The sequence below is a fragment of the Notechis scutatus genome, chromosome 1 (assembly GCF_049901735.1).
Source record: "Notechis scutatus isolate UNSWTSFEM ecotype Mainland chromosome 1, rNotScu1.2, whole genome shotgun sequence".
NCBI classification, from domain to species: domain Eukaryota; kingdom Metazoa; phylum Chordata; class Lepidosauria; order Squamata; family Elapidae; genus Notechis; species Notechis scutatus.
Genome location: NC_142009.1, coordinates 6,873,468 through 6,889,000, shown reverse-complemented (window position 1 = coordinate 6,889,000; position 15,533 = coordinate 6,873,468). Strand labels below are relative to the sequence as shown.

The following is a 15,533-nucleotide window of genomic DNA, read 5'->3' as shown; positions in this document are numbered from 1 at the left end:
TGAATACTTCAGCTTCAACCATAACAACACAAGAGCACACAATAGATACAAACTCAAAGTTAACCGCACCAAACTTGATTGCAGGAAATACGACTTCAGCAATAGAGTGGTCAATGTCTGGAATACTCTACCTGACTCTGTAGTTTCTTCCCCAAACCCCAAAAACTTTAACCTTAGACTGTCTACTATTGACCTCACCCCTTTCCTAAGAGGTCTGTAGGGGGCGTGCATAAGCGCACCAACGTGCCTACTGTCCCTGTCCTATTGTTTCTCTTATTCTTCTTTTATCTTTCTTATATGTACCCATTTCATGTATTCACAACTATGTATACACTTATACTTATTATCTTGTAAACAATTGGCAAATCAAATAAATAAATAAATAAATAAATAAATACCTAAGGCAGGACTAGAATTCTCAGTCACTTAGTGATTAGGCTAGAGTCACTCAGATGGCTTTTATACTTAAGGCAGGACTAGAACTCTCAGTCACCTAGTGATTAGGTCAAAGTCATCCAGCTAGCGTTCATGCATAAGGTGAGACTAGAACTCACATTCACCTGTGATTTGGCCAAAGTCACTCAGATGGCTTTCATGCCTAATGCAGGATGAGAACTCACCATCCCCTGAGCTTCAGATAAGATCCAAAGATTAAACATCCCCTCCAGGAAAACGCAATCTGTCTCTTAGCCAAACTGCAGGCATTCCAAAAGTCTGCTCCTGGGCTATAAATACTGAACTTTTTTTTCCCCCTTGAAAAACTCGAACAAAAATAGCTGTAATGGGGAAATTTTTCCTCTCTCCGCGCCAGTTTTCCCAAGGCCTCCTGAAACTGTATTATTTTTGAAAAAGGTTCAAGATGTTGGATGGAAAGAGGGATTGTGCTTTCTGTCTTTGGAAAGGTTAAATCATTGCAATAAGTTTTTGGGTTCTTTTGTTGTTTTTTTGTATTTCAGCTTCTGGTGGGAAGGAGAAGTTTCTGCAAAAAATATATATATATGTTCATTTAAAAGAGCATCAAGAGAACACAATTTTGAACAGCTGCACAAATAAGATACGGCTGGGGTTTGTGCATCAACACTTCAGGAAAATCTGCTGGAGTCTTCCCCGACATTAAAATGAGAGAAAGAAAAGAGAAAAAAACAGTTGTTAAATCTGCCCAATTGGTATCGTAAAGAAATAAAATATATTTCATGGTTGCCAACTTTTAAACTGACCGCCATGGCTCTGCTATTAAGCAAGGCAGAACAGAAGCGAATGTTTGTAGCTCAGGATCAAACTGGAGGGTCCTTGGTGCTCCCTGCACTTGGTGGGTTTCTTCCAGATGTTTTGTTACCCAACTAGGTTACATTATCAGTGCAGGAAGGGAATGTTTACATACGGGTAAGTGAGAATGAACTTGGTAATTCCTTGATTAGGTTGTTGGTGATTAGATAGATAGATAGATAGATAGATAGATAGATAGATAGATAGATAGATATAGGGAGTGAGAGAGGGAGATAGAACAATGACAGGGATAGATAGAAAGATAGAAAGAAAGATAGACATAGATAAAGATAGATAGATAGATAGATAGATAGATAGATAGATAGATAGATAGATAGACAGACAGATAGATGAAAGATGATATTGATGATAGAGGGAGATGATAGAGATAGATAGATAGATAGATAGATAGATAGATAGATAGATAGATAGATAGATAGATAGAGATACCCTGTTTCTCCAACAATACGGCCTCCCCCAATAGGAAGTCCCAGCATGTTTTATAGGCATGAAATGAAATTAAGCCCTTCCCCCCATATTAAGGCCTATATCAAAACATGCGAAGTGGGGGGGCTTGCCGTTAGGAAGTACTTTTGTGGCACACCCGGATATGGTGCTGCCTGCATTGACCCCGATACGAAGTGCCCCACCAACGCCGAGGTCAACATCCAAGCTGTTGCTGCCCACCCGCCCGAAGATGCAAGGGGGGGGATTAAGTCACCCCCGAAAAGACGACCTAGCCATTTTTGGGGGGACTCAAAAAAAAAAAAGACCCAGCCTTATTATATGAGAAACACGGTAGATAGATAGATATAGATAGAGATAGGGAATGAGAGAGGGAGCTAGAACAATGATAGGGATATATAGAAAGATGAAAGAAAGAAAGAAAGAAAGAAAGAAAGAAAGAAAGAAAGAAAGAAAGAAAGAAAGAAAGAAAGAAAGAAAGAAAGAAAGAAAGAAAGAAAGAAAGAAAGAAAGAAAGAAAGAGATAGATAGATAGATAGATAGATAGATAGATAGATAGATAGATAGATAGATATAGGGAGTGAGGGAGATAGAACAATGATAGGGATAGAGAAAGAAAGAAAGAAAGAAGAAAGAAAGAAAGAAAGAAAGAAAGAAAGAAAGAAAGAAAGAGAAAGAAAGAAAGAAAGAAAGAAAGAAAGAAAGAAAGAAAGAAAGAAAGAAAGAAAGAAAAAAGGAAGGAAGGAAGGAAGGAAGGAAGGAAGGAAGGAAGGAAGGAAGGAAGAAAGGAAGGAAGAAAGAAAGAAAGAAAGATAGATAGATAAATAGATGAGAGAGATGATATTGATGATAGAGAGAGGGAGATGATAGAGATAGATAGATAGATAGATAGATAGATAGATAGATAGATAGATAGATAGATAGATAGATAAAGATAGATAGACAGACAGACAGACAGACAGATAGATGATAGATAGATAGATGATATAGATAAATAGATGATAGATATAGATAATAGGGAGAGAGAGAGAGGGAGATAGATCGATGATAGAGATAGATAGAAAGATAGAAAGAGAAAGATAGATGAGAGAGAGAGATGATAGATTGATGATAAGAGAGATAGAGAGATTGTTCTCACTGTCAGAAAGTTTCTCCTTATTTCTAGGTTGAATCGCTCCTTGTTCAGTTTCCATCCATTATTCCTTTTGTCTGGCCTTCGGGGGCTTTGGAAAATAGCTTGACCCCTTCCTCCTCTCTGGGGCAGCCCCTCAAATATTGGAAGATGTTATCCTGTCTCCCCTGGTCCTTCTCTTCCCTAGACTAGCCAGGCCCAGTTCCTGTAACTGTTCTTCGTATGTTTTGGTCTCCAGTCCCCTCATCATCCTGGTTGTTCTTCTCTGCACTTTTTCTAGAGCCTCAACATATTTTTTATAATGTGGTGACCAAAATTGGATGCAGTACTCTAGGTGTGGTCTTACCAAGGCTTTATAGAGTAGTATTCGTACCTCACTTGATCTCGATTGTATCCCTCTGTTAATGCTACTTAGGATTGCATTGGCTTTTTTGGCTGCTGCTGCATACTGCTGGCTCATATTTAGCTGGTTGTCCACTAAGACTCCAAGATCCCTCTGACAGTTACTGCTATTAAGCCTGGTTTCACACAGTCTATATGTGTCTTTTTGGTTTTTCTTGCCTTAGGACTTTACTTTTCTCTACATTGAATTTTTTGTTAGATACAGCCCAGTGTTCTAGTCTGTCAAGATCCATCTGGATCTTGAGCCTATCTTCTTGGTTGTTAGCTATTCCTGCCAGCTTAGCATCATCTGCAAATTTGGTAAGTTCCCCTTCTATTCCCTCATCTATGTCGTTAATGAAGATATTGAAGAGTACTGGGCCTAAGACAGAACCTTATGGCACCCCACTGCTTACTTCCCTCCATGAAGACTTGGACCCATTAAGGACTACTCGTTGAGTACGGTTTGCCAGCCAGTTGTGAATCCATTTGGTGGTGGTGCTATCTATCCCACTTTTTACTAGCTTACCCTAAAGTAGGTTGTGGTCTACTTTGTCGAATGCCTTGCTGAAATCTAAGTATATAATGTCCACAGTATTTCGCTGGTCTACTAATTTAGTCACTATGTTGAGGAATGAAATCCACCCATCTTAAAGCATGCTGACAGGGGAATTCTGGGAGTGGAAGTCCACTCATCTTAAAACATGCTGGCAGGGGAATTCTGGGAGTGCAAGTCCTCCTATCTTAAAGCATGCTGGTTGGGGAATTCTGGGAATGGAAGTCCATCCGTCTTAAAGTTGCCAAATTTGAGAACCACGAATCTATCCCAACCCCTCATCATTACAGCATCGTAGCCAAACTGAACTGAGCATCCAGGCACTGCTTACTCACGCCTAATAAAGGAAAATCCATCTTTATTCAGGACCACTCATTCCACCACCGAACAGCTGAAACCCACAGGAAATTCTTCCTAATCCTTTGTCCAATCCCCTTTCCTGGACCATACTTTGAACTTTGATTCCAGTCCTACGGCTTCACGCTTTTAGCCGAGGGCACAATGCCTGGAAATTCCAGGACTTGCTGTGGGCTCCAGGTTGGAGAAGTTCTTCCGCCTTCTCTTTGCAGGGTCGGCTCTAAATTGAAGCGGTGTTGGCTGTCCTCGCCTGTGCAATATCTAATTTCTGGATGTGTGTCACTGGGTTAGGTGCCAGGAATGCCTCCAACACAGCGATCTTTGGCAGCGTTGTGGGAGGCTTGAAATGTGGGCTAAACAGAGGTTGCCGCGTGCTGGTGAGAACATCCTCAAGAGTTGGGAAATGACCTGCAGGGACTAAGGATAGAGCAGCCTGCTGGAAAAGGGGAAGGCTAAGCGGTAGAGCTGAGGCCCCCGAACCCCAAGATTGAGTAAACCACCCTCCTCTCCTTTCCAAGGGTGGCCTTCAAAAAAATTTAGCAACCAGTTCTCTGCCTGGTGGCTAGATGGACGTGGCCATATTGGTTGTGGCCTAGTTGGCCTCCTGCACCATGGCAGCGGGGGTGTTTTCACCCTCCTCAAGCCTCCAGGAGGACGAAAACGGCCTTCCCAGGCTCCGGAGGCTCTCCAAAGGCCCGAAATGGGCCCATTTTCAGCCTTCCAGAGCCTCTCTGGGCCTCTGTTTTTCACCCATCCCAAGCCTTCACTCGGGTCCTGCACCTACCTGGGATCCAAAACAGGCCACGTGGAGACTCCTGGGAGGGCCAGGGTGGGTGGGGGCCAGACAGTCCTTGCAATTACCAGTTTGGCGAATCAGATGTAAAATTAACATCCGGTTCGCGCGAACCGGTGCGAACCAGTAGCAGCCCACCCCCTGGTCCTTCCTAAGTCTTCCTACAAAAAAAGGGCACAGTTGGCACCCAGCTTCTCTCCTAGAAGAATGAAATGTTTTGGGAAGTATTTAAAAAAGGCAGGCCATTATATTACCCGAAAAGGAGAAACCTGCTCTTGGAAAATAGTCCTCCCACCTTTCTTAATAGCCCCAGCAGGACTGGGCCAGCCTTTCTACGAGGCAAAAAACCTTCAGCTCCAGGGTGATGGGATTAAGATATGGCTCTTCAGGACATGATAGGACCCTTTAGCAGAAGACACAGAGCCCACTGCATTGCAGTCTCCTAAGGACATTGCATCCCCCAGCAAAATTCAACCCAGCCTGTCAGACAAACATGACCCAAATGGGAATCGGACAGCAGCCAATAGAATACATGTTCTTGCACAGGAACAGGAAGCTCAAGTTCAAAGCCCAAGAGAAGGTATAAAAACCGCTCACTCCAGGGGTGGGATGCAAATATTTTTAATACTGGTTCTGTAGGCGTGGCTAGGTGGGAGTGCCTAGGCGTGGGAGCGCCATCACTTGAGACTTTCAAGAAGAGATTGGACTGCTATTGGTCAGAAATGGTGTAGGGTCTCCCGCTTGGTCGGGGGCAGGGGGGGTTTGGACTAGATGACCTATAAGGTCCTTTATAACTCTGATTGTTACCTGTTATCTGTTAGGTGGGAGTGGCCATGTGACTGGGTGGGCGTGGCTTCTTTTTTTGCCTCCTGGGCCTCAGGGAAGCCTCCTGGGTTAAGAAGTGTAGTGTATTTAAATAGAGACTTCTAGGGCGATGTTCCTATTGGTTAACAAAAGCAACGATACAATTGGTTAGCAACGTTAGTATCTGATTGGCCACCAATAGCGGCGGGAAGTTTAACTAAATGTCATTGGTTGCGAGCCATGGAGCAGCCGCTATAAAAAGGGCTGCTGCGGTTCGACTGCAGTTGAAGTTACTGTTATTATTAAAGAGCTGAATTCAACTCCGGTCTGCGAGTCTCTTTACTGGCGACAGAACAAGAAGTAAGACCGCGAGGGGGATCCTGGCACAGCTGATCATCAGAATAGCTGATTGTCGGGAGGAAAAAAAAGAAATACTGGTTCACCTGTTTTTTTTAACTATTGGTTCAGCTGAACAGTAGCATTTTTTACTACCGGTTCGCCCAAACCGGGCCGAACCAGTAGAATACCACCACTGCCTCCCTCTCAAGTCCATGTGGTCAGCTGTCCAGGACCATCCGTGTGGTTCTGCTTCATCATTAAACTCTCTTTCCAATCAGCTTCCATGTTTCCAGTGTCTTCCTCCCGGCTTGGAACTGAACCAGATAGATATTTCTCCCAACAATGGAAAAAGCTATTAAACTTCCTGTGAGTTAGAATTATTAAAACAAGAACATCCTGGCTGAGCAACAGCAGTTAAAATATGCTTGGGTTCAGAATTTCTTTAAGATCAGAAATCATCAGATTTTTATTTTTTTGCCTGTTGCTCTCAAGTCTTATGGCCCAGAAGGGTTGACGGGGAAGAAAGAGTTGGCAGCTTCAAGGAATGGAAACATTTCCCCCTAGTGTGATTTTAAGTAGGAAGTTCTGGTAGACTTGTATCAAATGTGCTTTACTTAATAAGACAGAAGAAAGAGGGGAAGGAAGGAAGGAAGGAAGGAAGGAAGGAAGGAAGGAAGGAAGGAAGGAAGGAAGGAGAGAGAGAGAGAGAAAAAAAGAAGGAAAAGAAAGAGAAAAGGAAGAAAAAGGAAGGAAGGAGAAGAAAAAAGAAAGAAAGAAAGAAAGAAAGAAAGAAAGAAAGAAAGAAAGAAAGAAAGAAAGAAAGAAAGAAAGAAAGAAAGAAAGAAAGAAAAGGTATGAAAAAGAAAGAGATAGAAAAGAAAGAAGGAAAGAAAGAAAGAAAGAAAAAGAAGGAAAGGAAGAAGGAAGGAGGGAAGGAAAGATAGAAAGAAAAATAAAAAAAATTGACGGTGGAGGGATGATCAAATTATCCAAAATTCCAAATGACCAGGTTCAAATGATCCTACTTAATTACACAAAGACTTACAATAATTTCCTAAAGTTATTCTGATTCTGGATTCTCTCTCTCTCCCCCACCCTCTTAAAATTCATTGAGAATTTTATTTTCGGCTGAAAATCACGCTCCACTTTAGGAGCCTTTGATGATGTTACCTAGTTTGGGTAATGAAATGTCTGCAAGAAAACAAATACGTAAGTTCAGAGAGCACCAAGGACCCCTCATGTCAACCCTTAGCTATTCTTCCTTTATTACTACTCTCAACTTTGAATAGTGGGCCAGACGTAGACAGCACTGTAACCCATGGATTCCTCAAAAGACTTAAAACATAATTTCATATTCCATTTTAATTAAACCAAAATATACTTCATAATGCTACTTTAAACCAGTGCAAAAAAGTGCAGCCCCTCAGCAAGTAGGAAGCAAAATATCATTCTTGCTTGATGGCGTTTGAAGAGAAAGGGATAAGAGGCGAAAATAACTTTTTCAGTGGTTCCGATATCTAAGGTGCCAATATCCCCCCCTTCTTTTATCTCATTATGTGCCAGTAACTCTCTATCGATTCTAAGCAACCACATTCTAAATGGACCTAAAGCATCAGTTTACAATACAATATCTGCTTTCTACTCCGTCCGGTTTCGTTCCCACTCAGCAATGCTATATTTAAATTTCTTTGTGGTTGGGATTTGCACTTTTCCTTTGGCTGATAATGGACTACTTTATAACCAACCACCAAGATCTCGAGAGCCTGTGCTAATGTTCCTGGGGCTATTTTTGGACAAGATATTTGGCTTTTGAGTATAAATAGCAGGCCAGAGAATCCCCCCCGCCCCCGCCCGGCCCCAAGATAAGGTGTATGCTAGGAGTAGAAGCTGAGCAAAAAGTCAGTTAAAGGAGACCGCGGCCACTAAAGAGAACCAGTGTGGCCTAAAGATCCAAATAAATTGAAAGCACATAGGAGTCTACAAGGAGAGATTAAAAAAAAAGTCAAGATGGCGGCTACAATTGAAGATCTGCCTGGACTTTTTGCATATAGAACATAGAACATCGAATAATAGAGTTAAAAGGGACCTTGTAGGTCATCTAATCCAACCACCCACCCATCCCCGCCCAAGCAGAAGACCCTACAGCATATCTGACAGATGGCAGTGCAGTCTCTTCTTGAAAGCCTCCAGTGATGAAGCTCCCACAACTTCTGAAGGCAACTTCTGTTCCATGGGTTGATGGTTCTCACTGTCAGAAAGTTTCTCCTTATTTCTAGGTTGAATTTCTCCTTGTTCAGTATCCATCCATTATTTCTTGTCTGGCCTCCAGGTGCTTTGGAGAATAGCTTGAGCCCTTCCTCCTCTCTGTGGCAGCCCCTCAAATATTGGAAGACTGCTATCCTGTCTCCCCTGGTCCTTCTCTTCACTAGACTAGTCAGGCCCAGTTCCTGCAACCGTTCTTCATATGTTTTATCCTCCAGTCCCCTAATCATCTTTGTCGCTTTTCTCTACACTTTTTCCAGAGTCTCAGCATCTTTTTTACATTGTGGTGACCAAAACCGGATGCAGGATTCTAGGTGTGGTCTTATTAAGGCTTTATAGAGTGGTATTAGTACCGCACTTGATTCTATCCCTCTGTTAATGCAGTTTAGGATTGCGTTGGCTTTTTTGACTGCAGGCTCATATTTAACTGGTTGTCCACGAAGACTCCAAGATCCCTTTCCCAGTAACTGCTATTAAGCCTGGTTTCACCCAGTCTATATGTGTATTTTTTGTTTTTCTTGCCCAAGTGTAAGACTTTCCTTTTCATTAGCTTTTTGCTAGATCATGATTTACGACTGGTGCTTAGCAACCATTTGAAGTTACAATGGACGTTCCCAGGGCTACTTACAACTCAGATTCAAAGTTCCAGCAGCCATTTCCTGCAATTGTGTCAACTCGTTTTGGGCACTGGGCAATTGGCTGGCTCAGTGGTTAGAGAGCAGTACTGCAAGCTACTTCTGCAGCCAGCTGCCTACAATTTGGCAGTTCAAATCCCACCAGGCTCAAGTTTGACTCAGCCTTCCATCCTTCCGATGTGGGTAAAATAAGGACCCAAATTACTGGGGGCAAGAGGCTGACTGTAAACCACTTAGAGAGGACTGTAAAGCGGTATATAAAGTGGTATATAAGTCTAAGTGCTATTGCTATTTACAGCCATTTGTAGCGTGCTGTAGTCAGGTGACCAAAATTGATGATGGGTTTTCTTTTTTGGTTGGAAACTATACAATCTCCCGCCTTTATATTTTTTACAAATAACTCAAGGAGGCGAACGTATCTAACCCATCTTCCTCCTCCCAGTTTCACTTAAGGACTGCCCCCCCCAAAAGATTGTAAAATTGTACACCGTCACATGGTAGCCTGTTTAATGACCAGCATGACTTACGATGGTAATTCCATTCTCGATTATGGCCATAATTGAGGCCTACTTGTAGTTTGAATTAAACTAAGAATTGGCCTGTGTGTGTGTGTGTGTGTCATAAATAACTACATAGGAGCATTTATGGGGAGTTTTTTTAAAAAAACAACCACACAACTGTGCAATTAAATCCCCTTCCTTTTTTTTTCTACCTGTGGCATTCAAGGGCCTGACGTTGTTTGCTCAATCATATAACCATGTTGATTTTTTTAAATTTTGGGATGGATCATCCGGCCCATAACTGGCTATTGTGGCTTGCCCAACCAAATTTTATGGCTTAGGGTTAATCCAGTTGATTATAGTTTATCTAACTGATGGTTGCTAAACCAGAACTTCTTTCCAATGCTGCAAATCTGTCTCTTAAGCAAAAAAATAAAATAAAAATAAAGAAAGTGAATTGGTGGGCTTGTTCAGTATTGTAGTGACATTTTCCTAAGCGGGAAACTGTGAATTCAAGTCTTCCTTTAGGAATGAAAACCAGCTGACTGGCTCAAGGCCAACCACCAGGAGATTTTGAATTCTAGTCCTGCCTTACATATCAAATCTGGCTGGGCAACTTTTGACCAATCTTCAGATGACGAGTTCTAGTTCTGCCAGGCATGAAAGCTGCCTGGGTGACTCTGGGCCAATCACCAGGAGATTGTGAGTTCTAGTTCCGCCTTAGTTATGAAAGCCAGCTGGGTGACTTCTGGGCCAATCACCAGGAGACTGTGAGTTCTAGTTCCGCCTTAGTTATGAAAGCCAGCTGGGTGACTTCTGGGCCAATCACCAGGAGATTGTGAGTTCTAGTTCCGCCTTAGTTATGAAAGCCAGCTGGGTGACTTCTGGGCCAATCACCAGGAGATTGTGAGTTCTAGTTCCGCCTTAGTTATGAAAGCCAGCTGGGTGACTTCTGGGCCAATCACCAGGAGACAGTGAGTTCTAGTCCTGCCTTAGGCACAAAAGCCTGCTGGATGACTGGGCGAGTCACTTTCTCTCAGTCCCACACCCACATCACAGCATTGTTTTTGTGGAGAAAATAGGGGGATGAAGGTGTGATGAATCTGTTTGCTGCCTTGTGTTATCTATAACAATTATAACTGTAATAATAAAGGCAGGATACAAATAAATAAATATGAAAAACAACTTTTGCACAAAGATCTTCTTTCTAATGTCAATAGATTCCTAAGCACCAAAGTACAGCAGCTGAAGGCAGAGGACTAGAAGCAATGCAGGGAACTAATCAGGGAGAGAACCGCCTGGAATTAAGGAGAAATTCCCTGACAAGTGAGAACAGTTAATCATTTTAAATTAAAATTAAAAGACTGTAAAGTACATGAAAAGACTTCCTCCAGAAGTTGTGGCTGTTCCAACACTGGAAGTTTTAAAGAAGATTGAACAACCATTTGCTGAAATAGTATTAGGGTTTCCTGCAGGGGTGGTACTCAAATTTTTTAACAACCGGTTCTGTGGGCGTGGCTTAGGTGGTGGGCGTGGCTTGGTGGTCATGTTATTGGCTGGGTATGGCCAACTCAACATCACTCACATTGAGGCACGCATCTCCTCGCCTGGCCTCTCATGACTGTGGGGATGCTGCAACAGTCGTAAGTGTGAAAAATGGTCATAAGTCACTTTTTTCAGTGCCATTGTAACTTTGAATGGTTACTCCACACAAGCAAAGTACCAGCAAAGGAGGGAAAAATAACTCCAGTGAAGTTCCTGAGACAGGAAGTCTAGTCCTGCCAAGAATGTAATAAGGGTTAAGAGAGAGGCAGTTTTGGTAAGCAACACCAGAATGCTTCCTTCCTGCCTTCCTTACAGGATTAGCCCAGTAATTTCTTCTAACAACCGGTTCTCCGAACTGCTTAGAATGTTAACAACCGGTTCTAGCGAATAGGTGCGAACTGGTAGAATCCCACCCCTGATTTCCTGCCTGAGCAAGGGGTTGGACTAGAAGACCTCCAAGGTCCCTTCCAACTTTGTTACTGTTATTCTGTTACCTAGAGAGTCAGTTTCCTGCACCTGTTGTGGTCACCCTGCCCTACTTCAAATCCAGGAAGGATTACATCCCATTCATCCAACACTGGTTCCCAACAAGCTTTGCACCTGTAGCTGACACATTTTTAACTTCTCCAGAGCTTGGTTGTCGTTTCCAAGAATTAAGCCCCTAGATCTTGTTACAGAGTCTAAAACTTAGAAAGTGTAAAGATCCCGTTAATTGTACAACACAATGTGTATGTATGGCCAGAAGGAAATGAAGCTTGTAACCCCGGATTTCAGTAAAGGTCCAAATTGCCTGCTTTATTTTATGTTCCCAATTATTCAGAAGGTTGAAGGTTTGCAGTTATGTGTCACTTATTATTTGCATCTGACCTTTATTAGTTTTTACAAGGCAGTGAACATATCTAAGTCTGCTTCCTCCTTCTATTTTCCACACAGCAACCCTGTGAGGTGGGCTGGGCTGAGAGAGACTGACTGGCCCAAAGTCACCCAGCCGGCTTTCATGCCTAAAGTGGGACTAGAACTCACCCTCTCCTTGAGATTGGCCCAGTCACCCGCTGGTTTTGATGACTAAGGAGGCCACTAGAACTCCCAGTCTCCTAGTAATTGGCCTAAAGTCAGCCAGCTGGTTTTCATAGCTAAGGCAGGATTAGAACTCAGAGTCCCGGTGTTTGGCCCAAACTCACCAAGCCCAGCTTACATGCCTACATGCAGGACTAGAACTCACCATCTCCTGGTGATTGGCCCGAAGTCACCCAGCTGGACTAGAACTCACTACCTCCTGGTTTCTAGCTTGGTGTCTTCACCATTAAACCAAACTGGCCTTCTTGTATACACATTGCTGTTGGCTGAACAAGCCACAATTGGTTGTAAGGTCACATATCAGCCAAAACACAAGACACCTTACAACAGGGGTGTCCAACCTTGGCAACTTTAAGACTTGTGGACTTCAACTCCCAGAATTCTGGGAGTTGAAGTCCACAAGTCTTAAAGTTGCCAAGGTTGGACACCCCTGCCTTACAACTTAGCAAATGACTGGCACCAGTTTTAATGGAACTCCATGGAACTACCCATGTCCACACCTATCAACTTCAAGATCCATAAACCCTAACCAGCACATGATAGGTTACGTGACAACTGGTTGGTGTCAACTCTTGGGTTCCCTTTAGATCCATTTTCTCCAGAAGGATCTCTTCCCAATCTGATCCGTCAGAACGTCTAACGGTGCTTCCATCACTGATATAACTAAATCCTTCCACTTGGCTGTAGGTTGTCCTCTCGCCTTCTACTTTTACCACCATGATGGACTTCTCAAGTCCATCATGTTCCTGCTGGCTACCGTGTTTCCCTGAAAATGTCTTATATTACCCCCCAAAAGGCACCAGGTCTTATTTTCGGGGGACGTCATCCACTGACTAACCTCACTTGCGGGCGTCATCCCCGGCCTCCTTTTCGCTGTCAGAGGCCTTCAGGAACTTCTTCTGTGGCTGGCAAGGCTTTCCTGAAGGCCTCTGCAGCCGATAACAGAGCTCTGGATCGATCCAGAGCTTTTTTACCAGCTGCAGAGGCCTTCAGGAAATCCTTGCCAGCTGCAGAAGAAATGGGCTGGCAAGGCAGGTGTCGGGGTGTGTGCGAGGCCTGGCTACAACTGTCCAAAGGTAAGTAGTAGAGCAGCTCCACCCTCCCATCCCCACCCTACCTTAATTTTTACCCATCTACTCTGGAATGGGCGGGATCTTAATTAGGGCTTATTTGGATGGTAGGGCTTATATAAATTGGGCACACATGTAAAAATCAAGCTAGGACTTATTTTAAGGGTAGGTCATATTTTCGGGGAAACAGGGTAGAAGCTATGGAAGAGGAACACCCAAATATTTGGGAAAACTTATCCTCTCCTCCCCCTCTTCTTTTTCTTCCAGCAATGCTGCACAAAGCCATCCAGGATCGTGTCTTCTGTCACCATGGAAATAAGTGTGGTACCCAAAGAAGGGTCCTTCCTCTTGTTGCCATGGGAACAAAGAAGCAACTGAGCAGATGAGAAAACACAAAGGCAGCCTGACGGCCTAAAAAGAGACGATTTAGCCTCAGGATGAGGAAGGCGGGTTTATATGTGGCTTTGGGATAGTAGAACAGTTATTTACAAATTGGAAAGACGTCCATCTTGGCTCATGTCAGCCCTACAGATTGCCATCTACCTCCTGAATATAATTTTTGGTTTATTCCTTTAGCATAGAAGAGCTATGTGTCATGTATGGCTGAGAAAAACCATAATTTCCAAAGATTTCTGGGTTGAAAAAGTTGTTATAACAGAAATAACATCTGTGTTTTCTGGAGGTTCACTGTTCCCATCATCCCCCGCTGATGCTACCTTTTGGTTACGTGGTAGATGGTAGAGAGGAAATATGTGTAGGTAGAGGTAGTCCTCAATTCACAACCATTTAGTGACTGTTCAAAGTTACAATGGCACTAAAAAAATGACTTATGACAATTTTTCCGAGTTACAACCATTGTAGCAACATCAGAATTGGGGATGCTTGGCAACTGGCATGTACTTATGACAGTTGAACCGGGGTCATTGTTCTCTGCTGGCAGCAGAGTCGAACAGTGGGGAGGAACATGGGCCAGTCTGGGAGTCTGGGGAGGGCTCAGACACGGGATCTGCGTCCAACACAGATGGAGCCAGGGCCATCTGGGAGTGATGTGCTGACTCCGGAGCCTCCAGAATCTGACAGTAGCGAGGCAGAGGAATAGAGGGAGCCTGTTCCCAGTGCGTGCTTGTGCAGAGCTGCCAGAAGGCAAGAACAGTTAAGACAAAAGGGGCAACTCGGGAGTAAGGCTTGGAGGTGATTGGCCCTCTCAAAAGACATAAAGGAGGAGCAAAGGGATACGAGCCTTTGCAGGAAGCAACTTTGTTCGTTCTGGTTGGTTTAAGATCTGAAACTCCGTGTTGACTTTGTGCTCCAATTGACCTTATATAATTCATTGGAAATTTAGTCATTGGCAGGATTTCAAGGGAGATAAAGGTGGGTGCTTATCAGCCTTATCCTGAAAGACTGTGGCAGATTTCTATTGGACTATTGACAAAGTGTTTGGGACTCATTACAGGCTGTGAATGCATATAATTCACAGCCGTTGAAATAATAAAAAAAGGTCTTTGGGGAACAGTGTGTGATTGTTACTGTATCAGGAAGCCTTGGTCAGAACAGTCATGTGATCAGCATTTGTGATCCTTCCAGTTGCCTTCCAGCAGGCAAATTCAATGGGGGAAGCTAGATTCAGTTAATGATCACATGACTCACTTAACCACGGCAATTTGCTTAACAACTGGCAAAAAGGTCATAAAGTGAGGCAAAACTCACTTCACAACCGCCTTGCTTAGCAACCGAATTTGACGAACGACCACAAGGGGGCTCCCATTGTCATCATTAGTTAAGGACAACCTGTAGTCCTTGACTTGCGACCTGTGAGTGTGGCAATTATGGCCGTGACTCGTGTGACAGTCATAAAGCAGGTCATCTTGTCACCGGAGCCATTTTTAAGACCGGCTTTTTTCTGTGGTTGTTAAGCGAATATGGCAGTCATAAAGTGAATGCTGTGGTTGTTAAGTGAACCCCTTGTTTGCTATGGGGTGATTTTTGTCGGAGACTGTAAGTTTTCAGGAAAAATGTCATAAATTGTGGTCATGAGACCACAGGGAACAGCCAACGGCCATATAAACGTAGGCCGGTTGTTAAGGGTGGGCCCAAAATGCAGTCACATGGCCCCCCCAGAGGGCGGAGCCTAACCTGGGCTGTCAGTCAAACCTGGGTCGTCAGTCCCTTTGGGGGAAGTCTGTTATAACTTTGGTTGCCAAGCAACCGTAAATTGAGTAAATTGAGGACTCCCTGTACTCTTCAGGGGAGAATACCCACACAAGGTCAAAAAAGTCAAGATGGCAGCCTCAACCATGCAATCAATGCCTGCCCCTTTTTTACTTCAAATATTAATAAAGGGGCTTCTGCTG

At 43.5% G+C, this 15,533-nt stretch overlaps 1 protein-coding gene across 2 annotated transcripts in view; it reads right to left on the bottom strand.

The window, feature by feature from the left end:
• The window catches only part of YPEL2 (yippee like 2), a 104,576-nt gene that overhangs the window by 18,840 nt on the left and 70,203 nt on the right, over positions 1-15,533 (bottom strand). The window contains exon 5 of one of the 2 annotated variants that reach the window (XM_087956128.1): positions 400-979. The exons of the other annotated variant lie outside the window; for it this stretch is intronic. Within the exon in view, the coding sequence (XP_087812254.1) occupies positions 953-979 (27 nt within the window). The 3' untranslated portion in view covers positions 400-952. Of the gene's footprint in view, positions 1-399; positions 980-15,533 lie in introns of those variants that run through there. 2 annotated transcript variants of the gene reach the window in all.